Source organism: Leptidea sinapis, chromosome 40 (genome assembly GCF_905404315.1).
Source record: "Leptidea sinapis chromosome 40, ilLepSina1.1, whole genome shotgun sequence".
NCBI classification, from domain to species: domain Eukaryota; kingdom Metazoa; phylum Arthropoda; class Insecta; order Lepidoptera; family Pieridae; genus Leptidea; species Leptidea sinapis.
Genome location: NC_066304.1, coordinates 6539983 through 6565236, shown reverse-complemented (window position 1 = coordinate 6565236; position 25254 = coordinate 6539983). Strand labels below are relative to the sequence as shown.

General features: G+C 35.7%; 1 protein-coding gene across 3 annotated transcripts; it reads left to right on the top strand.

Annotated features, from left to right (window-relative positions):
* Window positions 1-210: 210 nt before the first annotated feature.
* Window positions 211-24168, top strand: LOC126976260 (toll-like receptor 6). 3 transcript variants are annotated; one of them, XM_050824514.1, is made up of 3 exons: window positions 211-399; window positions 18927-19353; window positions 21976-24168. In XM_050824514.1, exons 2-3 carry the CDS (start codon window positions 18971-18973, stop codon window positions 23825-23827), a joined length of 2235 nt encoding a protein of 744 aa, XP_050680471.1. In that variant the 5' UTR covers window positions 211-399; window positions 18927-18970; the 3' UTR covers window positions 23828-24168. The 3 variants fall into 3 exon arrangements, with proteins under 3 accessions (XP_050680471.1, XP_050680472.1, XP_050680470.1); XM_050824515.1 differs by having other exon boundaries at window positions 211-403; XM_050824513.1 differs by lacking the exon at window positions 211-399 and adding an exon at window positions 2992-3162.
* Window positions 24169-25254: the final 1086 nt, after the last annotated feature.

The following is a 25254-nucleotide window of genomic DNA, read 5'->3' as shown; positions in this document are numbered from 1 at the left end:
AAGTACCAGCTGTTCGTGTAACATTGCTAATTACTGAACTCTACCACTGTCTACTGCTTAGAATATAAACGCTACAGAAGTAGCGTCGGTAACTTCATTACAAATAGAAAGGACAAGAGAAATACAACAAAAGCTCAGATAGAACGGGACAAAGCTATTGATCTTGCATTTTATCGCGTAACCCATTTATTTGTTTGGCCAGATGTCAACGTTTGTGACAAAGATCTGTCATGTCATCGGTTGGCGAATAGTATCTTTGTGATTTATTGTTTTGAAACATATTTGGTGTGTTAAAGTTATTTCTATATAGTTATAAAACTTAACGATATGGTTGGGTGTATTGTGCATTGCTGAAAAAGCCGTAGTTAATACAAAAAATCCAGGAATTCGGTTCCACGCGTAAGTATTACTTTTCACCTAACGTTTTCAATATAATGTGCAACAAGCTCGACTTAAATACATTTTATATGAAATATTCTTTGCTAAAAGTATTGATTTTTAATCCCTAGTCACCTATTTTCAGTAAATTTATCGTAATCAAAATAAACATGATTGACATAAAACAGTGACAACGAGAATGTTGCCATAACATAGTGCCATAGTTTTACCCATTTTTATAGGGTTTTTGTGTAAATTATGTTTTTTTTTGTCAATTTTATTAAAATAGCATAGGTACAGCACGGACTAGTAAAAAAATAAGGACTCCGTGTCACCTTAAATAACAGTGTAGGCCCAAAACAAGCCGTTTAACGTGTAAATACATAGCCCCACGCACACACACTACTACAGGTCGATAGGCAGAAATTATGAGAATTGTCATCGTCAGTGACAGATCAGTTTGCGTCTCAATAAAATATTTTAAAAATGCCGTGGTGCGTAGTGAGATTGTAAAAACGATACTGTATAAGTATTTGTGGCCATATATGATTATTTAAGGGAGAAAAAATTGTGTAACCCCCGTAACCGCACACACACTAGCATAACGGTGCTTCACGTGCTAATATCGTGGCGCGGAGTTCTTCTTTTTTACTCGTCCGTGAGGTACAGCTGGTATTAATTATTATTCATTATAGATTTTGTAATCTCTTAGTAGTCTATTGAACCGATATGTCGTTAAACTTGACTTTCATAAGCGTACAAATTGTACCCAAATGAATAAAACAATTCCATTAATTCATAATATTACTTATCTTTTGTGATGTTATGGTCCTTTAATAAATATATAATTATCAGTACATGATTTTCGTAATTGTGTTTACTTCTTCTACATTCCCAATCATCTGTTGCGTATGTGACTTTGTGTCGTAAGATGTAATTCCGTGAGGGGTAATTTTAATCATAATAATAATATGACAACACCTGTCAAAACTATTGCTATCCAAAAGGGGCACCCGGAGACTACTTCTATAGTGTCATTATTCTAAGGTCTACTGTGACTCTACTGATCTCTTATTTTAAAGCTATTTTTGTCTAAAGTTGAAACTTAGAACAATAAAACACGATGATATAATTATTTCTTTACTTTATTATATTGGCTGAAGTAGTATCTTACATCTTATGATATAAGTCTACTAAGTTACTCCATCAATGCACAGGCGTTCTTTTATTATCGTTACGATCTTTTCAACACAAGGAAAAATATTTGATTACTATCTATCACACCGAGGCGGGGAAACGGTATCACATTATTTTTATTTAATCGATTCTTTTCCATTTATCTCACATTCCTCTGCATTACTGTTTCGTTCTGAAGGACGCCGTAGCTAGTGAAGTTACTGGGCAAATGAGGCTTGACATCTTAAGTCTCAAGGTGCCGAGCGCAGTTGTAGTGCCGCTCAGAATTTTTATGAGACTAGCTGACCCGACAGACGTTGTTCTGTATATAATAATCAAGAATTACTTCGTAAAATATGCACCCTGTTGTCGTAATGAAATTGTTTCACAGCAAAACTGTCAAACCGTGCGTCAATAAATTTATCTCATAGAAATTATGTATGGACACATCAAAGGAAAAACAAATTTGTTGTTTTTATTTAATTCCGAGCATTTTCCTATCTATCACCTTTTAAACCTTCTCTGGACTTCGAAATTAAATTTCGATTAAATTTTCCAAATCCGTCCAGCTGTTCTCGAGTTTTAGCGAGACTAGCGGTAGTAGTATCTAGTAATATAAGAAGTGCCATCAAAAGGAATTCTAAAGGAATCAATTTTGAGAAAATAAATGCCTTTTATGCCTTTTTTTATGCCTTTACTAACTATATATATATAGATGAAGCAGAGTATCAGCAGTAGACTATGAGCAAATCAGTGCATTCCACATTATTAAATATAAGAAATCAATTTTGTAAATTAATTACTACTTTTTATTGTCATGACAATCTAATTACTAACTATTTTTTAGTCATAGTAAGTAACCAAAAGTCACTATTCTAAATCTATGATCTCTAAGACAGGTTTTTAAATAATCTTGAGTGGCACTGCATTGTAATGGGCAGAGCGTATCAAATATCATCAGCTGAACGTCTTGCCCGTCTCGTCCCTTATTTTCAAAAAAAAAAAGTAACCCCTGCTATAAAGGTAAGAGCAAAATATATTATTGGTAAAATTATTAAGCTAAGGATATAGTTTGCAATGTATTTATTGTTATCCAACAAAATAAATATCCGTGCTTCCTGAGAATGTTCAGTACTTTAAGTATGTGTCTGCCTACACATACGCAATGCATCACCCAGTTACCTGCGCAACTGCGTAGGTAGGCAGGCACCACGTAGGTACTCGGCGGGTCATGACTCTGTGACATGTGATTACTAAGGACGTGGAAATTGAAATTAATAATAATAACTTGCTCATATGCTCTTCGTTCTACAAAAATAGTCACCTGCTCTTGCACTATATGTACATCATATAAATCGAAGGCTTGAAGCAATATAACAAATACGTTGTTATTTGCATCGATACATTATAATCTGAATCATGTTACCGTCAGCCGTGATGAGTCAAGTCAGAGACAGAGAGTAGAGTAGAACCCTCAGAGTCCATACTTCATACTTCAGGTTCAGACATCTCACATACATAGTCAGTATTCACGAGTCACAACTACATCAGTGTAGAGCCGCTTGGCGGGAGAAGTGCACGTTAATATTTGTCTCGGTATCAGCTCATGTAAGTTACTTTTAATATACTATTATGACTTTACACGGAGTGATGGGGGAAAAACGTTAACCAAAACTATCGAGCAAATAATGCATTACTAAGCTACTATTAAAGTGCATGTTTTTGCATTGACCTTCATAAGGCTACGTCGCATTTCAAGAGATTTCCGTCCATACGACTTTCTTATTTAAATTATTGATGAGGATATCCGTTGTTTTTAGATTAAACTAAAGTGTGTTTGTTTGTCCTACGAGACAGGCAAAAGAGTTTATCTGTTTCGATAAAACTTTGTACAAGCTAGTTTATAATTTATAATCCTTCCCCAATGATTTTTTTTTAAATTAATCTATGTACCAAATAATGCCACGGTTATGTGTATAGGTTTAAATTAGTGTAGTAAGTATCTACCTACACTTTTTGTAAGACTGACTTTACAAACAAAATGTGTGTGTTCTAACAAAAATAAATGTGACCCGACCTACGACTTATAGCCTGCGTTGAGTAAATAACAGGCAGCTTACAGTGTCATAAAAATCGCGCTATGTCGGTCCACGGTGATTTTATTTGACATAACAGCATTATAATAATTTATAACATGTCTTGTCGTTATAATTCCCTTCGCTTCGCGTTAGCCCTTCCGGTGCTTCAAGGTCATGTTGCTCGATATTGCGTTAAATGCATAATTGCATAAGTACTTACCTAATTAGGTATGTTATTGAAAATATAATAATGTGGCGACTTATTTGTGTTATATTTTGAGTCCTACAGAACTACAATAACTATGTTTAGTAATCTACATAAAAGGTATACTTACTTACCTAGATAAGGTATTAAAAGTTAGGGTTCTTTTTTTATCCGTCTTTATACAAACTTGATCAGATCATCAGTAGGTACATTACGAGTCTATCTACATATGTAACGGATTAGGTTCAGAGTATCAGCAATTCAAGACGTCCAATTTACAAAGAAATTGCAATACGGTACTTACCTCTGAAGGACCGATGACAATATAATAGGTATAACAGTTATGATATTTTACGGTCCTCCTTATATCCTATTCAGGATTACTAGGATACCGACCAATTATACAAATGATTTAAGTTTTCTTTAGTGTTAATTTCGCCAATATTTGTCGAGACTCAATTGTAGTATTGTCTCGTGCCAGATTTTGGCGAGACAACACGTCCTGAGAATGCCTCGTGTAGAGGCGAAACGCGTGTCGAGTTGTTTTAAAGACAAATATTGGCGGAATTAACACTAAAGAAAACTTAAATCATTTGTATAATTATGGATTTCCGCAAAGTAACGCCTAATTCAATAAATTTTCTATCGACCAATTCTAAAATCAACATAAGGAGATACTAAATCGATTGGTTTATTCTAGTTTTAGGTACAAGTTACCAACGTCAAACTAGGTAGGTAGAATATGTTATATCTATACAAGAAGGTACCTAGTAAGAAAAGTCTCAGTAAACTTTATTGCGCTAGGTAGGTAGGTACCTCCTACTGCCTATACAAATTCTAGCAATTGCACGAATTCTCCGTTTTTAAAATTTTTTTTTTTCTTTTTTTAATTTGGCTTGGTTTGGCGTGCTTTGGAAAAGGTTTTCTTTTTAATTTTTAGCAATAATTTATTTTATGTTTGGAGTTTGTGGCCTCAAAACTTTATCTTTTATGAATCGATTACAATTTTTTTATTTGAAAAGATAGATTGAGACCTAGGAATATGAAATTATCATGAATTGGTCGTATTTGAATAATAATCCGATCTGATGATGAGTTTGTTTTCGGTATTGAGAGAACTGCTTATTTTTTTTTAACTTTTATACATAAACCCATTTTAGTACTTGCTTACAAAAAAAATGTATTTAGGAATATCTATACAAAATTATAATTGATTTAGATAGGCCTTGAGGTGAGTAAGGCTTTAGGTAACTTTGTAGAGTCCATTTCATGAAAGATGTCTCGCAGACGCGGCGCTGCAATCATATTTTCGGGAAAAAATGTTGCTAGCCTAGGTAGTGATTATATACACTCATGATTGATTATTACACTCATTGGTCTCTTCAGGTTATGACTCCCTTAAAAATTAAGTGATAATTTTAACATTTATTTTACTTGATTTGACAATCTACGTAATAGTTGATTAGTTCCATTTAATGCCACGGGACTTTCTTCATGAGATTGACTCTGGTTACCAGTTCTTACGTATACAGGGTTATTTTAACCGACTTCAAAAAAGGTTCTCAATTCGTCGGTGCGTTCTTTTTTTTTTGTGTGTTTGTTACCTCAAAACTTTCGACTGGGTGAACCGATTTTGTGAAGCTGGTGCTTCCCGTGTGGTCCCGTTTAGTCCAGGTCTGACAGTGATATCCATGAGAAAACAATAAAAGTCTGTAATTTGCTATTCATACGTATAGAAAAGTGGATGATAAATTTACGAATAACTATATATCGCGCCAACCAATTTCGATGATCCGTGTTTTATTAGAAAGGATATACTTCAAAGATAGTTTGGTGAGAGTTTGGTAGGTTCTGATTACGGAATCCATGACAAAGTAACGGAACTCTTCAATTTCTCGGCCGAATCTTTTTTATGCTGAGAGTTCGTGTCATCCAAGATAGGTTTGTTACTACATACATAGTTATAGGTGAGATGTGCTTGAGTCGTGAGGAGGCGAGACCGGGTCCCGGTGGAAGGACACCGATTCCAAAAATAACAATAATTGTAACTAGAATTAGATTAATTAATTAGATTGTACTTATAAAAATACGCAATTATTTTTATACTTTTTAGTGCACATTATATCTATTGTTTTGGAATAGTGTTTTTGAAGGCGGTTGTTTTTTTTGTTAAATTTTTTTAAAAACTTTGAAAGGTATATCTATCAATTCATTAGGCAATTTATTATATATTTTCATAGACATGCTGTAACAATTTCTACTAAAAGACGCAGTTCTACAGAAGGGAATTATGAGTCTATTTTGATACCTTGTGTTTAAACGATTGGCATGTGATGCAGATTATTTTTATTTTTTTACAACAAAAATGCAATGCAGTCCGTTTATTATTCAAAGCTCTCTAAATCTAATTATCTCTATTTATCGTCGCTAGAATTTAAAAAAATATAAAGCAGAAATGATTTCGCCTCAACAGCTTTTCGCGCGACTAAACTTTTTTATAGAAAACTTTCTTGCTAAAATGCCAATCGTTATGATTCAATTATAGCTACGGAACCATACCGTATTCGAAGTTTGTCTGGTTACAACTTACACCTGGTATAGAATGAGTCAAAGCGAAACGACCACGACGTAGGTTGGCTGACTCTCGCTAGTCCTACTCGACACGGACGAGCAAAATAAGAAGGACTCCGTGTCACCTTACATAGCAGTGAGGCACCAAAACAAGCCGGTAAACGTGTAAATACATAGCCCCACGCATACACTTACACTAATACAAGCCGATCGGCCGCCATTATGAGATTTGCCATCGTCTGTGACAGATCAGTTTGCGTCGCAATAAAATATTTTAAAAATGCCGCGTGCGTTGTGAAAATGTGTAAAAACAATACTATAAAAGTATTTGTGGATATATGATTATTTAAGGGAGAAAAGTGGTGTAACTGGTATACCCCGTAACCACACACACACTAGCATAAAGGTGCTTCACTTGCTAATAACACGGCGCGGAGTCCTTGTTTTTTTTACTAGTCCGTGCTTATCTAGTATCAGATACGTTTGCTAGCGTTGGTCAAACCCATGTCCGATTGATTATTTTTCTTATGGAATAGGAACCTTGAAAGTGTTATAAGGCATTTTACTGACTCTGTTCAATGACATTAGTGGTAAGTAAGTGGCCGTAGTAAGGAGTTGGGATGGCAAGATTAGCAACTCAACCCTATGACGCAAAATAGGCGCACAGCAGTCGTCGAGTTGCGGAAAGTAGCCCGTGAATACCTATACCTAAGTAACGGCCGTTCCCAATATTCAGTCTATCGCTTACTTGAGATAAAAATCTTTTCTGTCCCAGTAAACTTATCGACGGTAACTCACCTTATCCGTACACGCTGTCTGTCAATGGGACGACGTATAGCTTACCAGCGATAGAGGTTTGTATGGAAATTTCAATTCACGCGTCCCAATAAATAATGTCTTATCGGGTATATTGGGACAGCTTCAGATTATTGACTGCTAATTACTGACAATAGAAGGTAGTAATTTATATCTATCTGTAGATAGTATATTCGGAGCGGCCGTAAATGTTAGTAGAGACTATTCTATAGTTCTTAAAGCTATAAAAATCTTAGCTATATAATGGTGCTGACTAACTCCATCATCTAAGACATAAATTCGTTCTTAATACTGTTACTCCTCACGAAGCTGTAAGTAATTATTTATTCTCAACACCACAGTAGAGTTTATTGATTTTATCGGACATGTGATACTTATACTATTTACCTCAAACATTAACGCTTTAATAAAACGGCCACGGCAACGTCTGTCTTTGCAATAGATACCTTAATACATACCTACATACAATCTTTATATATAACTCGAGAACGGCTGGACCGATTTGGCTAATTTTGGTCTTGAATTATTTGTGGAAGTCCAGGGAAGGTTTAAAAGGTGAATAAATATGAAAGTGTTCGGAATTAAATAAAAACAACAATTTTGTTTTTCCTTTGATGTGTCCCCCGTCGTCCGATATTTGTTTTGTATGGACATATTTGTATATACATATTCTATGAGAGAATTTATTGACACACGGTTTGACAGTTCTGCTGTAAAACAATTTCATTACAACAACAGGGAGCATATTTTACGAAATAATTCTTAATGGTGTGAATTGACAAATTCATAAAAAACATTATTTTATTTATTACTAGCTTATACCCCGCGACGTCGTTCGCTTACGTATTTTTACACCTTGGGTTACATTACTGGACTTTTAGTAGGGATCCCTAATTTTTTTGAAAATGTTATATAGGCTATAACACTCGGGGATAATGTAGCTTCCCAACAGTGAAAGAATTATTCAAATCGGTTCAGTAGTTGCGGAGCCTATTCAATGCAAACAAACAAACAATCAAATCTTTTCTCTTTATAATATTAATATATTTATACAGAACAACGTCTGTCGGGTCAACTAATTATAATATGTATATTACTCAATGTAACAATGCGTTTGGTATGCGGAAATGGGATTAATTATCCAAATTTGTGAGTTTATTTTTTAAGTGTAAATTCCGCTATGATTCTTATTAATCTAAGCTTAGATTCGATTAATCTTAGCGCAATTTACACTCAATAAAACTCACAAAATATGAATAATTATGGATTTGCGAAAATAACGCCTACTTCAATAAATTTTTGAGAATATTTATTGTTAGATATACTAAATGGTTTGCCTGTGATATGTTCAGTATTGAGAAAAATCCAAAAAAAAGCATTGAGTATAAAGTATCTTTAAGAGAAAATATATTAAAAATACTATTTTTAAGATAATTGTGTCTTAAGTCATGTTAGTATCTAAATATACAAATAAATATATTATTATGTAAGTATTTAAGAATAGTTATATGTAATACTGGCTGACCCGACAGACGTTGTTCTGTACATAATAAATAAAATACTGATTTTTTATGAATTTTTCAATAATATTTCATATTCATCAAGAACTATTTCGTAAAATATGATCCCTGGTTTTATAATGAAATTGTTTCACAGCAGAAATATTAAACCGTGCGTCAATAAATTCTTTTACAGAAAATATTATGTCCATACAAAACAAATTTAAAAAAAAACATGGGTCCCAAATCGAAATAAAAGATATCCTATCTCTCAAGTTGGACTAAACGTAAAATCCGTTCATTAGTTAAGGAGTTCACTGGAAACAAACACAAGGACACTGGATTTATATATATTATAAGATATCTGTTAATACTTTTATTGTGAACAATAAAAAAATCTAAGACCATTCAAAAAAAGGTTAGGCTTATCACCAAAACGTTAATTAGACAGGCTCGACCGATTCCACCTTCGCACGACACGCCACAAGTTAGGATATTATCCCCACCATCTGGATGTGTGGCGGTCCTCCACAGTGCGGTTTTCAAGGAGCTTTCTTCCACGTACTACAAAGCAGTGGAATGAGCTTCCTTGTGCGGTGTTTCCGGGACGATACGACATGGGTACCTTCAAGAAAAGCGCGTACACCTTCCTTAAAGGCCGGCAACGCTATTGTGATTCCTCTGGTGTTGCAAGAGAATGTGGGCGGCGGTGATCACTTAACACCAGGTGACCGGTACGCTCGTTTGTCCTCCTATTCCATAAAAAAAAGGCTCAGTGTAATATAAGAGTGGCAATGAGTTTCTTGCTACTTCTCCTGATTAGCTCTCAACCCTTTACGAAGTAGCGGTAAATTCAATAAGAAAAAATATTTTTATTTTTTGACATTCATAAGTGTAATCCGTAACCTACATGAATAAAGTGATTTTGAATTTGAATTTGACTACACGAAGGAGTATTATCACAGAAGCGTTGCCTGCTTTTTGTCTTTTTGCTGAGGACGATCAAACTAACTATGATGGTGAGGTTGTCACTTATAGTGCACTGCAATGATACACGAATTATTTTTATTAATTATTTATTATATTAAATATATACCAGTGGAAGGCTCTTTTGTACAGGATGCCGGCTAGAGTATGGGTACCACAGCGGCGCCTATTTCAGCCGTGAAGCAGTAACATTACTGTGTTTCGGTCTGAAGGGCGCCGTAGCTAGTGAAATTACTGGGCAAATGAGACTTAACATCTTATGTCTCAAGGTGACGAGCGCAGTTATAATGCCGCTCAGAATTTTTTAAGTTTTTCATGAATCATGAGCGGCACTGCATTTTAATGAGCAGGACGTCTCAATTATCATCAGGTGAACGTCCTGCTCTCGTCCCTTATTTTCATAAAGAAAAATATTCAGTCCCTATAATTATAAAAACCCGAGCGAGGGTTTAACCGAACTCGTTAATGGTTTAACCAATCATCAACGTAAAGAGTAACTTTTATCTTAGTGATTGTGTGTCACCAATATTAGTAGTGACTGGGACATGTGTCACGTAAACCGACGCTACTTGTGTGATATATCCAGATGAAGATATGATGATGTATTGAGGCTTGCGGCGGCGTCGCGGTCGTGTACCGGGTCGTCTCCTTCCCTCAATTATTTTTAAAATCATTGTCTTGTTAATATTGGATGCGCTTACTAATTATGACAGTTATAACGACCATCATTTTCACCAAGCATTTCACAAGCAATGAATTCAAGCAAGGTTGATGTATCCAATATTTATGATAATATATTCTTTATTACTTTTTATGACATATTTTTCGTTTAAAACGCTTTTAATTATGGACACGATTCATATATTGAAACTAACAATCTAATTTGTTTTATATATTACAGCCATTGTAAAATACTCTATTGATTTAACAGAGCGACCGTTGAGTTTATTGTATGTTCTTCTCATGAACTCTACTTTTTCTGGACATATAACGGTAGATTCAGCAATTTATAAGAAACTTGCTGACCCAGCAAACGTTGTATTGCCGATATTAAAATCACGATACAAAAGTAACTGTTGATCGTAGATGGGTGAAAATTTGAAGATGTATTTTTTAATGCTGAGTCATAATCAAACAAATTTAAAAAAAAAAAAATTGGTGTTGACCACCCCTAACATTTAAGGGGATGAAAAATAGATATTCTCCGATTCTCAGACCTACCCAACATCACTCAAAATTTCATGAGAATCGGTCAAGCCGTTTCGAAAGAGTTTAACTACAAACACCGCGACTTGAGAATTTTATATATTAGATAGTACCTGTATAGTGACGAATTAAAAATTTAAGCCTACTCAAGTAGGCTTATTTCAATTAAGTCAAGTTTCAAGCAATTTCAAATTAAGTTTATTTCAATTTGATACATAGATCCTGTTATCATGAACTTGGCTTTATTGCTGCTAATTAGCTTTTTATGTGAGCATTGATTCATACTTCAGCTATCATAAGGCCTTTTTTACTTTAAAACTGTATGTTTACTGAACTATTTCCAATGGATGAGAATGATATATGTATAACAGTGTATAATAGTATAGTAATTAGTAAAATAGTAATATTATAATAGTTTAAAAAAAACTAAAAAACACGCTAAAAAGCACAAAAAAAATCGGTTAAAGATAATGGTTAAAATTTAAAATTAACATCATTTCCTGCCTTATCGACGATTGATGAAAATTATATAAATTAATGGCCGTTTTCAATAACCAATCTATCCTTAGTTTAACTTACGGATATATTGCTGTCACCGTTTAATGACAAGATCTTATCTATCCATAGCTATGTCCAATATAGTTATAGTCCAATGCTATCTGTTAATTGGTTATTGAAATGTAGAGATAGATTTGTCTACCTCTAGTAAGTTAAACTAAGGATAGATAGGTTATTGAAAACGGCCGTTAGACGTCAGAGGGTATAGCTATGTACGGTTGAGTGTAAAGCGTTGCAAATTATATTCTGCAAATTATATTCTGGTTTTCCGTAAAATCCGTTTATAGCTAACTTCTACTCATACAAATTAAAATTGAAAACAAATTTATGAACGACGCTGGTCTCGAACCCGCAACCTCTAGCGTTCCGTGCGAGCGCTCTTCCACTGCGTCAACCGTTCAAGTGACGTCACGTTCATAAATCTTGATATGTCTTGTTCAACTCTCAGGTTGTGGCTTCATCTATAGGATCTACTTTACAGTTGACAACCAGCTCAACCCCAATAGTTGCTAGAAAATTGATTAAAGATGTCGCTAATTTCTCGCTCGTCGTTTTAACTTCTACTCGGCAAATGTATTATTCCTACCAAACTTAAAGTCTCTACACCTTATGGTTTCAGAGATATCGCGATGAGTCAATACATAGGTGGAAATCTCTAATATGTATTAATAGGTTTCGAAGCAATATATATGACGTAAAAAAAATTATTAACTTACGGCCGTTCCCAATATTCTTTCTATCTATTACTTGAGATAAAAATCGTCACTATCGGTGACTTTTCTATCTCAATAAACTTATCGACTTATCGACGGTAACTTACCTTGTCCGTGCACGCTGTTTGCCAATGGGAGGACGTATAGCTTACCAGCGACACGGACGACCAGCGATAGATGTTTATATGGAAATTGCAATTCACGCGTCCCAATATAAGGCGATAAGAATGACTTATCGGGTATATTGGAACAGCTTCAGATTACTGATAGTAGTAATTTATCTCTATCTGTAGATTACTAACTATAAGAATCAGTAACGGTCTCAATAAGTATATTAATTCTTATAAAATTTTACAGAATAAATAATTAAGTAGGTATCTTTCTATTGATATCTCTACGATCTATAATGACAGTCAACAGGAGATTATTATATTGATTCAACGCACTCGATAATAATAATATGATTCACTACGAGCTTACCATTACAATGAACAAACGGACCAAGTTACGCCCCGATTCATGTTCAATAGTAAATAAATAAAAACATCATATCTTTAATATAAATTTATTATATAGCTGGTATCCTGCGACTTCGTCCGCGTACACACAGGACTGAACACGTAGTAACTAGCCAAATTCTGGCACGAGACAACACGTCCCGATGATCTTGTTACCGGGAGGTCTGCTTGATGTGTTTTTTTTATTATTATTATTTCCTTTAAAGTTAAAGTTATTATATATTTTATTTTATGAAATGCTCACATAATGCCTCTATTTATTTACGGTATGTGTGGATTGATGCATCTACTATACTCAATAACTCTTGTGTTTGTAAGTATTAATTTACTTTTTTTTCTTTTTTTGACTTACTCATGTAAGCCTTTCAGTTTTTGACATTTGAGTATTTTTGTTGCGTCACTTTGCATATATTGTAACTAGCTGACCCGGCAAACGTTGATTTGCCATATAAAGTATAATTCACGCGATAGTTTTATAAGTAATAAAATATTGCCTATATTATAGCCTGTACATCATTTTGTTCTATTGTCAATAGTTTTTGCAGCGCACGCAAAAATAGGTTTTCGATTTTACACCTTGTGTTACAAAATAGCAAATTTTATTACGGATCCCTAATTTTGAAAAAAAAACATAGCCTATAGCCTTCCTCGATAAATGGACTACCCAACACTGAAAGAATCATTCAAATCGGACCAGTAGTACCAGAGATTAGCGCGTTCAAACAAACAAACAAACACTGCAGCTTTATAATATTAGTATAGATTGAAATGATTTGTAAAACAACTAAAATGTAAATCTTGACTTAAAAGAGTGGCAATAAGTTGCTTGCTACTTCTTCTCATTAGCTCAACCCTTTACGAAGTAGCGGTAAATTCAATAAGAAACAATATTTTTATTTATTTTTTGACATTCATAAGTGTCATTTCCGTGGCCTACATGAATAAAGTGTTTTTGAATTTGAATTTGAATTTTGATGCGTCGTGTAGAGGCGAAACACGTGTCGAATTGTTTAAAGACAAATATTGGCGGAATTAACACTAAAGAAAACTCAAATCATTTGGACAAAGCTTACCAATAAAAAGGTAATGGTAACTGTTTAGTGGTCTCAGCATGGTGTTATTCAATATAACTTTCTCCAATCTGGTCAAGCAATAGCGGCAGATGTCTACTGTGCCGCCCCGACTCATGAATCGATCTTCACTATTTGCTCCATCATAAGCAAGACCTCATACAGTACGAGAAACCGTATTGTAATAAAATATAGTGAAAATCAGCATTTACGGAAAACATTACAATATTGTTTAGGTATTTGAATTTTATGAGTACGTATTAACATAGATACAGTTCAGACAGAAAACTACTACAGGCCTATTGCTATTACCTCCCTGCTTGCTCTCCAGAATCATGGAGAGCATAATTAGCCGCCAGCTCTTGGTATAACTAGAGGGTCACCAGTTGATCAACAACCGACAGTACGGCTTTCGCCATGGTCGGTCGGCAGGTGATGTTCTGGTATACCTAACTCATAGATGGGCTATTGAAAGCAAGGAAGAAGGCCTGGCAGTTAGCCTGGTGAAGGCCTTTGATCGTGTATGGCACAAGGCGCTCCTCTCAAAACTTCCATCGTTTGGGCTTCCCAAGAGCTTACGCAAGTGGACCTCCAACGCTGGAGTGTCCCAAGGCTGTGTGCTATCTCCTACGCTGTTTCTTCTGCATATCAATGATATGTTGGACACCTCCAACATACATTGCTATGCAGACGACAGCACTGGTGATGCCGTGTACACGGGCCATGCAGGTCTCTCTCGGGAAATCGTTGACCAGTGCCGGGAGAAACTTGTGTGTTCTATCGAGTCCTCTCTTGAGAAGGTCGTGGAATGGGGTAAATTGAACCTTGTCCAATTTAATCCCCAGAAGACTCAAGTTTGCGCGTTTACCACTAAATAACCCCATTTGCCGTATCACCTCGCTCTTCGACAAAACTTTCCTTAAAGCCTCGCCTAGTATCGGAATACTGGTTCTTGAAATCTCGAGCGATTGCCATTTCCGTGGCCATCTGGAGGGCAAAGCCAAATTGGCTTCGAAGAAGCTGGGCGTCATTAATAGAGCACGGCAATCCTTCAAGCCGGCCCACATTCTAGCGCTCTACAAAGCGCAGGTCCGGCCACACATGGAGTATTGCTGTCATCTCTGGTCTGGCGCACCCCACTATCAGCTCGATCCATTTGACCGCGTGCAACGTAGAGCAGCCTGAATTAACGGGGACCCAGTTCTCTGTGAACGGCTGGATCACTGGGCGTTGGGTATAGATGTCGCTTCGTCGGGAGTGTTCCGAAGAGCTGTTTAACTTGATGCCTGCCGCCGAATTCCACCTTCGCACGACACGCCACAAGTTAGGATATCATCCTCACCATCTGGATGTGTGGCGGTCCTCCACAGCGAGGTTTTCAATGAGCTTTCTTTGACGTACTACAAAGCTGTGGAATGAGCTTCCTTGTGCGGTGATTCCGGGACGATACGACATGGGTACCTTCAAAAAAAGCGCGTACTTCTTCCTTAAAGGTCGGCAACGCTCCTGTGATTCCTCTGGTGTTGCAAGTGATTGCGGGCGGCGGTGATCACTTAACACCAGTTGACCCGTACGCTCGTTTGTCCTCCTATTCCATAAAAAAAAAGTTGGCAAAGGCCTCTTCCATCCTCTTACATTACAGTCTTTCGTTTGCGACTCTATTACACATTACTCCTGCCACTTGTTTGATATCATCTTACCATCTTTAATGTCGTCTACTTTTTCCGTTTATCTCCTCTGGAATACCACCTTGTAACAATTTTGCTCCATGGAACGTGAATGGTGTAAATGTCAATATATTTAGGGTAAATGTCATATGTCACATATAATTATGACGAAAACATTAACTTATCATATGCAAGATAATGATAATCTATATCGTCAACATGCTACTATATTATTAGCTTAAAGGCTTTATCTGCTTGTGTCAATTTCAATATAACCTCCGAGGTGGATTAAATATATCTGTTGTAATTTATATTCCGATTGCACTAACGTATGACATACTTCGATTTAACTATGTTTGATTTTGAATTTTACCGATAGTCAGAGATAAATGATTTTTATTTATAATACTTATTAATTCGCATAGAAGTTTTAGTAAAATGATTGAATTTAGAACAGACACTTACCATTTATCTTTATTCACTTTGGGTACCATTAATTACAATTAAGTTACAGTAATTTGTTCGGCCAATATGACTGACATACTATATTTATTTATGTTAAAAACATCAATATAAAGTAGATATTTAAATACATTCTACCCATGAACATTTCTGATAATACCTACAGGAACCTATTAAAAAAAAATCGTCAAATACCAGTGCTCATGTCTATATAATCATCATCAGCAGCATCCAACTTTGTCCAGCAGTAGATGATGTCTACTGCTGGACAAAGTCCTCCCCCAAAGATCTCCACGACGATCAGTCCTGCGCTGACCTCAACCAAGGTATTCCGGCGATCTTGACCATAATATCGTCGGTCCATCTCGTGGGGGGCCTTCCAACACTGCGTCTTCCGGTATGTGGTCGCCATTTGAGATTTTTTCTGTCCCACCGGCAATCTGTCCTTCGAACTATGTGCCCTGCCCACTGCCCCTTCATTTTCGCAATAATTAGGGCTATGTCGGTGACCTTGGTTCTGCTACGGATCTCCTCATTTCCGATTCGATTTCGCAGGAAAACTCCGAGCGACCACGACCTTTCTTATCAGGCCTATAGTTGGCGACCACGTCTGTGTAACGTAAGTCATCAGTGGCAACACACACTGGTTGAAAACCTTCGTCTTCAGACACTGTGGTATTTGGGACGAAAAGATTCCCGAACGCTGCCCATCGAGTTGGATTCGACGAGTGACCTCTTTCGCGAAATTGGACCTGCCAAACTGGATTGTTTGTCCGAGGTAGACGTACTCGTCAACAATTTCGAGAGTATAGTTCCCAATTGTTACGGGGGTAGGTGCGACGTGGACATTTGACATGATCTTCGTCTTGTCCATGTTCATTTTGATACCTACTCCTTGGGAAGCTGTATTGAGGCAGTGGCTAAGTCTTAAGTCATACTTATATAAGGCTAAATATTAAAATTATGCAATTTTTACCGCAAGTAAAACAAAAAACAGAGCGTAATCTTATGCCACAGTATCTAATAAAAGAACTTATAGGCCTTTGTGTTCTATTTGTACCACAGCTCAATTGGAAAATTACGTATTATAATATTAATGTTAATAACCTGCTTATAATATTATTTCGCAGACATTTACTAAGCTGAACCACATGAGTAAATTATTTGGCTGAACACCATCTGAATACCTAACTATTTGAAATAAATATTGAGCTGCTTTTGAGTAAAATAACCTTTTTGAGCAAACTTTTTTGAAGACTAAGTAAGCATAGCAATGCCTTAATAGAACCATGTATTATTATTATTATTACAATGCAGTGCCGTTCAGGATTCTTGAAACACCCAAAAGTACTGAGCCGCACTACAATTGCGCTCATCACCTTGAGACATAGGATATTAAGTCTCATTTGCCCAGTAATTGCACAAGCTACGGCGCCCTTCAGACCGAAACAATCCGAATGTTTACACATTACTGCTTCACGGCAGAAATAGGCGCCGTTTTGGTACCCATAATCTAGCCGGCTAGCAGATATGGCTTTCCTCTCGAACGCACGTGATATTTTACCAGTGTTGATGAATATATTTATACAAAATACGCAGTAGAGAGGCCGTATGAAAGCGTGACGTAATCACTAGAAGCTTCTGGAAAATTCTGGCGGGAAACGTTTAACGGTTAGCAGGATGGCGGCCATTACAGCGATTGTCCAGCCATTCCGTCGCATCACGAATAATACAATCAGCTCGCGCACTTTGTTGAGTTTATCCAATACAATTGCAGTGTTGTTGAGTTTTTTATGGACAATGACCAGTTTACATTATTGTATATTCACAATAAACTTTAGTGGCAATGTAAAGTACTTACACATACTATAATGCAATCACAGAAACTTTCAATTGAAACTGAGATATTTTATTTCTTATCATTTTAAGCAACAAAAATTTTATGTAATATATAAAATTCAAAACTATGCAAATTATCATGTATCGCGAGATTGGAAGAAAACAATAATTATAGAGATTGCACGTGTAGGTAGTTTGTTATTGTAGTTTTATTGTGTATTTAGGTACAATTGTTTTACGATGATAATCATTGTCCAACAAGGTTTAATAGATTAGTAACATAAAAACAATACGTTCTATTGAGCTATTGTGTTGTAAGAATCACTTTGCTACCTACTTGAAACAATTTCCTAGTTTCTTATTTCTTACCTCTAACTAGGTATAATAATCCAAGAAAACTGTAGTACAAAGTAATTACCGTTATTAAGATTAACAAAATTGTTTATATATACAGTGTTCAGTGATGGAAGAGGGTAATAAATTACACAAATTATTGTTATGAACACTATTTTAGTAAGTACACCGTAGGGACTGAAATCTTTGTGGTCACACAAAAAATAAAAATCGCATGTTCTGCATTATCTACTCTTTGTTCTGTGATTCTGCGGTGAGTTTGAATACCTACAGATTGCATAATAATATATTATTGCACAAAGCTTTAGAAAAACTTTAATTAAATAAAACACTTATAAAGATTAAAACGAGTATAATTAAAAGTAAAATTGTTTAATAATAGTTTTTCCGTAAAAAATTACATTTTTATTATTATTATAGCTAACCCGACGTTTTTTTGAATAATAAAATTGTATATTTTATGTTAATACTAATATAAAAACACAGTTACAATCCTTTAAAAAGTGTTTTAGGTATTTAAATCGAAAATTATCGATTAAAAAGCGAGTGTTACACACACTCGCTTTAATCGAAAAAAGTAATAAAAATCTTTAGACAAATTGGATGATTAGCGATAATAGGTATATATATATATATATACTTATATCATGACATTTAATATACTCTTTGCTAAGATTTTGTAAGAATAGGCTAAGAGACACGATTACCATCGCCACCCAACTGAATTGTTTATTCATATAAGTGAATCTTATAAAATTTTAGATTCTCATTTTTATGGACTTTTAGTGTTTTGCTATCTACCATTACTAAGTTTTGCTTTTAATTTCAGGTACGATGGGCGAACAGATATTTTGAGCATTACTCGTCATCAAAATGGCTCGACTTTTCAATGCAGTTATCTTTCTGATGGTAGTTACTCTTTGCTATGGCTTCAACGGCGACAGCTTCGAGTTGGAATGCCCAGATGAATGCGACTGCCACTACTTCAGAATCAACTGGGTGACTGATTGTTCCGAGAGTAACCTGACCGAAGTGCCGTACGATGAGCTCAGCTTGAGCGTGTATGTCCTGGACTTGAATGGAAACAACATAACAAGCCTTGGGCCGTTCCCTCACGACATCAAAATGAGAAGATTGCAAATTGCGAATAATAGGCTCTCGAGAGTTGAGCGGGAGTCGTTTAAAGGTCTGGAATACCTAATCGATGTCGACCTGTCTGGGAATCAGATAACGTTTGTTGATCCTGAAGCTTTCCTGTAAGTGCTATATTATACCTTAATATAATTTAAATTATACAAGTTAATATATTTTATAAACATAGTAAGTATTTAATGTCAATGTGGGCAAATAAGTACACAATAATTCATACTAGCCTACAAAATTCATAGGTATCATTTTGATATTTGTAAGACAGCTTATTTATCGAGTTAGTAAGTCTTTTGTTGGGCGATGTATATGCTTCTACAATTTGATCCCAGAAAATGTACAAAAAAAATGTGTTACGAAATGTAAAAGAATTGTTAAAAAACGTTTGTGTGGGAAAGGTTATTACAGCATAAACGATTTTCTTAATGACACCACGGACTGGGAATAAAGCGAACACCCTCAGGCTCTTTAATTATAAATGTTTATTGTACGATATGACATTGTAATCCATATTTTATATTTAAAAAAAAAGCCCGCTGAGTTTCTTGCGCCCAGTCTTCTCAGATCTGAGGCAGTCTCTTTTGAATGGGTGATAGTTTTTCACGTTCAATAAGTGATTTTAAATCCTATTTTGAATAAAAATATTTGAATTTGAATATATTTAAAATATACTAGCTGACTCGACAGACGTTATTCTGTACATAATAAATAAAACACTGTTTTTTATGAATTGTCAATAATATTTCATAACATCAAGAACTATTTCGTAAAATATGCTCCCTGTTGTTATAATGAAATTGTTTCCCGGCAGAACTGTCAAACCGTGCGTCAATACATTTTCTCATAGAAAATATGTCCATACAAAACAAGTATTGGAAATAAAAATAATTTTGGGTCCCAAATTGAAATAAAAACTATCCTATCTCTCAAGTTGGACTAAAATGCACTCCATGAAGTAATCCCCATTTAAATCCGGTCATTAGTTTAGGAGTCCATCGCGGACAAACAAGTGACACGTAATTTATATAGGTACCTATATTAAGATTAAGCAAGGATTAAGCGGTGTTTGCTTGGGGAAGCCTTTTCCTTGAAATAAGACTCGGCGCTAGCAGTAGGCAGATTATATTATGACTAGTTTTCAAACTAACTATTTACCTAACTATGTACTTAACTACTTACCTCTTTACCAAAATAAAGGTCGGGTTTTATAAAATAGAAACAGCTAACAGTTAAAAAAGTGACCGCTAATGCCAAGTTAAAGTGACAGTTATGAGATCGTTTTTTTTTTTAAAGTGTTAGAAAAAAAATTCGTGAAAATTTTAAAAAGGCTGTCCAGTGGTTCCATAGATTAGCGTCTTGGATTATTAAAACGTCTAGAAAGAGTCTCTTGCTGTTAGACAACCGATAAAACAGGCCAGGGATATTAGTTTAATGTGCTTGACAAGGCTCATCTTACACTCGCAATTTGTATGACACTTTGTGTTAGTGTGCGTGAATTGCTCAAAATAGAGGTTAGTTCTAAACACAACCGTTTTTACCGCTGTCATAATCTATCTAGATGTATAAATGATCTGGGATTAGCGTGTACAAAGAAACAGACGCGCAATTTTTTTTAAATTTATTTTTTTGTGTTCAGCTACACTCCATTTATCACCAACAATCGGTTTTTAGAACAAATATCCCACACGTCGAATCCACAGTTTTTTTTATAGTAGGAACCTATGTTTATGTTAAGATAGTTATTACAACAAATAACAATACAATCAATTAACAATTGTACAGCCTTGGTTTCATTACTCTGTAGCAGTAATTTTCCTCGTATACAGATTTACCTCGTACTGAAGGCAGCCCAGTATATTCTTGTTATGAGATCGCTGATGATAACAGTGGTTTTTATAGAAGATGAGGATAGAAGAGCGCACGGCCCATCTGATTTTAAGTGGTCACCGCCATCCACATTCTGCTACAGCACGAGAGGGAATCACAGGAGAAGAAAAATTTAAGTTATAGATACGGCTATACTCAGGATTTATCGGTATGGGTACCGACTAGTTTCATACCATTCGGAGGTCCATCAGGGTGAGTGTAGTGGGTTCGGTGATGATGCCGATGAGCACCCCGCGCCCCCCGCCCTGTCCAGCCGCGCACTACGAGCACAAGTCCGCAGTAAGAAACGGGACGTTATCGCGAACCCTATACACACATCCTGATCCTGACCTCCAAATTTTCCGAAGCTAGACGGTAGCCACACTGATAAATCAAGAGTAAAGCAGTATTAATAAATAAATTAACATTGTCTCACGAAAGTTTTAATAATTTATAAGTGTAAATGTATTAGAAAAGTGTACGTGCTTTTTTTTAGATGGTACCCATGTAGTATCGTGCTGGAAACACCGCGCAAGAAAGCATAATCTATAGTTTGACGTTAGATTAGTTTAATTTGATCAAAAAATATAACGATGACGAACTTTATGGATTTTTGTTTCAAATTTAGGTATAAAGCCAATCTTCCGTAGTTTCAGAACATTCCCATTATAGCTGATAGAAACAAGTTAAAATGAGATATCAAAAATTCTATAAACTACTATTTGTATTACACAAGTATTCCTTAAAAAATATTCTATGAACAGTTTTTATATTTATTTAGTACGATTTTATTATATTAAAGCATATAATATATCTATTGGTAACCTATACATTCTTGTTATTAATTATTTGTATTAAATTTTCAGAGATTCTCGCGGTCTTCTACACGTGGAATTGCAAGACAACCCTCTGAACATTACTGAAGGACCATTCTTGATGTCAGGGACATTGCAATACTTGGACGTAAGCAATTGCAATATTTCAAAAATCAATGGACAGTTTTTCGATAACATCACCTCGCTTACAACTCTAGACCTCTCAAACAATCCATTATATAACTTAGATGATGGAGTATTTGATGTACTAACTAGCCTTAAATCATTGAACCTCAATGACTGTCACCTCAAATCCCTTTCCGAAGACATTTTTTCAGCCTTAGTAAACTTAAAATATTTGGAACTAGCTGGCAATCATTTAACAGAAACTAACTGGCCAGAAGTGTTGGGTAAACTTGGAAGATTAGAGTATTTGAATCTACGAAAGTCTGGAATTACGTCTCTTTCAGAAGATTCCTTCTCCAATTGCACTAATCTTGTGTCACTGATACTCGCCGATAATGAATTACGTGACCTGGACGTCGCAGCCACGTTAGGCAACAGCGTAAACCACTTAGAACTACTCGATCTTTCCAACTGTCACATTAAGGGACCTATTTCAGGTGAAGCGTTTGCAAATGCCACCAGATTAAAATCTCTGTATTTGTCGGGAAATCCTCTATTTGCACCGGATTTACAAGAAGCTCTCGCACCTCTACCAAAGTTAGAGAAACTCTTCCTCAGCAAATGTGGCTTAAGGAATCTGCCTGACAACTTCAACGTTTTCGAAAATCTTCTTGAATTAGACATTTCCCACAATCCATTAGTAAACGTATTTACGCGTCTTCTGGCGCCGCTGGGGAAATTGGAGTACCTAAATATGGGCTACAGTAACTTATCATTTATTGGCCCAGAGACATTTTCTCATATGACTGCAATGAAACATTTAGTTCTTTCGGGTAATGATTTACTGTCACTAGAAGCTGGTCTGTTTGGTAATCTTACGCAACTAACTACACTCGAATTAGAATTTTGTGGCCTCAAAAGAGCTCTTAATGCAAATGCATTCTTTAAAAATTTAACGTATATGGATCTGCGAAAAATCAAGCTAGGGGGGAACCCACTCTTTATTCCACCTTCTGGTCCATTATTCCCAAAACAGCTTTCACAAGTTGTTGTTCTCGATCTAAGCAATTGTAACATATCGGAATTAAATCCTGATGCTTTTAAAAACAATGAAAACATTACTGACTTAAACTTGGCAGGGAATAAACTTAAATCTGAGGATGGTAGCTTAGCGTTCTTAGAGATATTAAATCATTTAGAGAACATCAATCTAAGCAATAATAACTTGACGACTATTGATCCACAATTATTCGTTAACAACCCCAAATTGCATCAACTAAACCTAATTGGTAATCCGTTTACATGCGATTGCAAGATTGCAGAAATGTGGGATTGGGCGAATATGATCAAGGGTGACTTAAATGTTCTGGTTGGAGCAAAGAGTGCAGAGAGGGACATAATCGTCAAAGGAAACAAAAAGAAGAAGAACCTGCATTGCAGATACAGTGAAATCCGTAATATAACTATAACTGCAAATAAAAGCGTTCCAGGTAGAAGACCGTTTACTAAGCCAAGGGAGATATCATACGCGAACAGGACTTGGGCCAAATATGTTCGAGAATCAGGATGTGAGCCAGTTGTTAAAATTCTCAGACCCGTCGCCTTAGTTCGTAACAAATTTGGTGAGAGAAACGAATATTACTTCTCCATGTCTGCTCTTATCTTGTGTGCCATTGCTTTCACCTTGGGTGCTGCTACAGTTGTTATGACATGGAGATTTTTCCAGAGGAAGAACTTGTCAAATTTTGATGCCGTGACACATATAAAACAAAGATAAATGTGGATAAGGGTCACCTAAGTATATAGTAGGTAATTTATTTTGTAAACTAACAAGTAGAAACTCTCTCAAAGAATTTGTATTTTTATATTTTCATCATTGTTACTATTTTATCAGTTGTGAACAAGTCTCTAATTGAAATAGGTATTATAAAACATTGTAGACTGTATTAAGAAATATATAAACTAGTCAAGCCGTATCGGTAGCCACTAGTGGGATTTATAGTTACTAGAAGTATAGTATTTGAAATATTTTTTATATTATAAGATAATTATATGTACGTACCTATTCAAGGGCTTCGTCAGTATTGGTTAAAATAAAGAGCATTGTTTCTTATAAAATATGATGTATTTATTATACCTTTTATATTTAACACATGCGCAGAATACTTTATACATAACTTACTCTGTACGTAAGTTCTACCTTTACTCCCTATCCTTACCACGTTCTTATACCGTCCCTACATATTAGTTTTTTTTTCTTAATTTTTTTCACTTATTTAACAAAATTGTAGTATCACCGCTCTTCGATAACTCTCGAATTCTCTTTATACCTAGCCTACTCTTTTCGTTCCGGGAAACTCTAATCGCGCGGTATGCCTCGGGCTCAGATCGGTCTGATTTTGGCGCTCATGCAGCGTTCTGTCAATGCATTTTATTTTAAGTGTATTAACAGATTGCTTATAATTTGGATGATTTGGGTGAATGTATCTGAAAGATATTGAAACAAGCTATAAGACCATGCAAAATAAACCATCTTATAAACAAAATAAGGGTCAGAAGTTGGTGAGGGAATAGTGTGCCGTACAGCACTTTCGGTTTTGGTGTATCTGAAAAATCTTGTAGTCTGGGGCACTGCCCATTTCGGAAGGCTAGTATAGGCTAGTATACTGGGTCTCAAAATCTCGACCTATTGCCAATAACGTGGGCAAAACTGAATGAAAAGATAACCGAATTGGCTTCGTAGAAACTGGGGGTTATAAATAAAGCCTTCAAGCCGGCCCACATAAAATGTCCGGGTCAGCCACTTATGGCGTACCTACTCCAGTATTAGCTCGAACCATTTGCTCAAAATTGCAGGGTATCTGTGAACGTCTAGATCACTTGACGTTTCGTAGAGGCGTCGCTTGATTGTGTGTCTTCTACCGCATTTAACACATGGAGTATTACGAAGAACCTTTGCACGACACGCGTCAAATTAAATCCACACCTTGTCTGGTGTTCCTCCACAGTGCGCTTTTCAACTTTCTTCCACGTACAACCAAAGTATGGAAGGAGCTTTCTTCTTCGTGGTGTTTCCAGGACATGAGTACATTCAAAAATAGCTCTTACACAAGATAAAGGGCCGGCAACGCTCCTGTGATTACTCTGGTGTTGCAAGAGAATGTGGGTGGCGATGATCACTAACATCCATGGTATAATAAAATA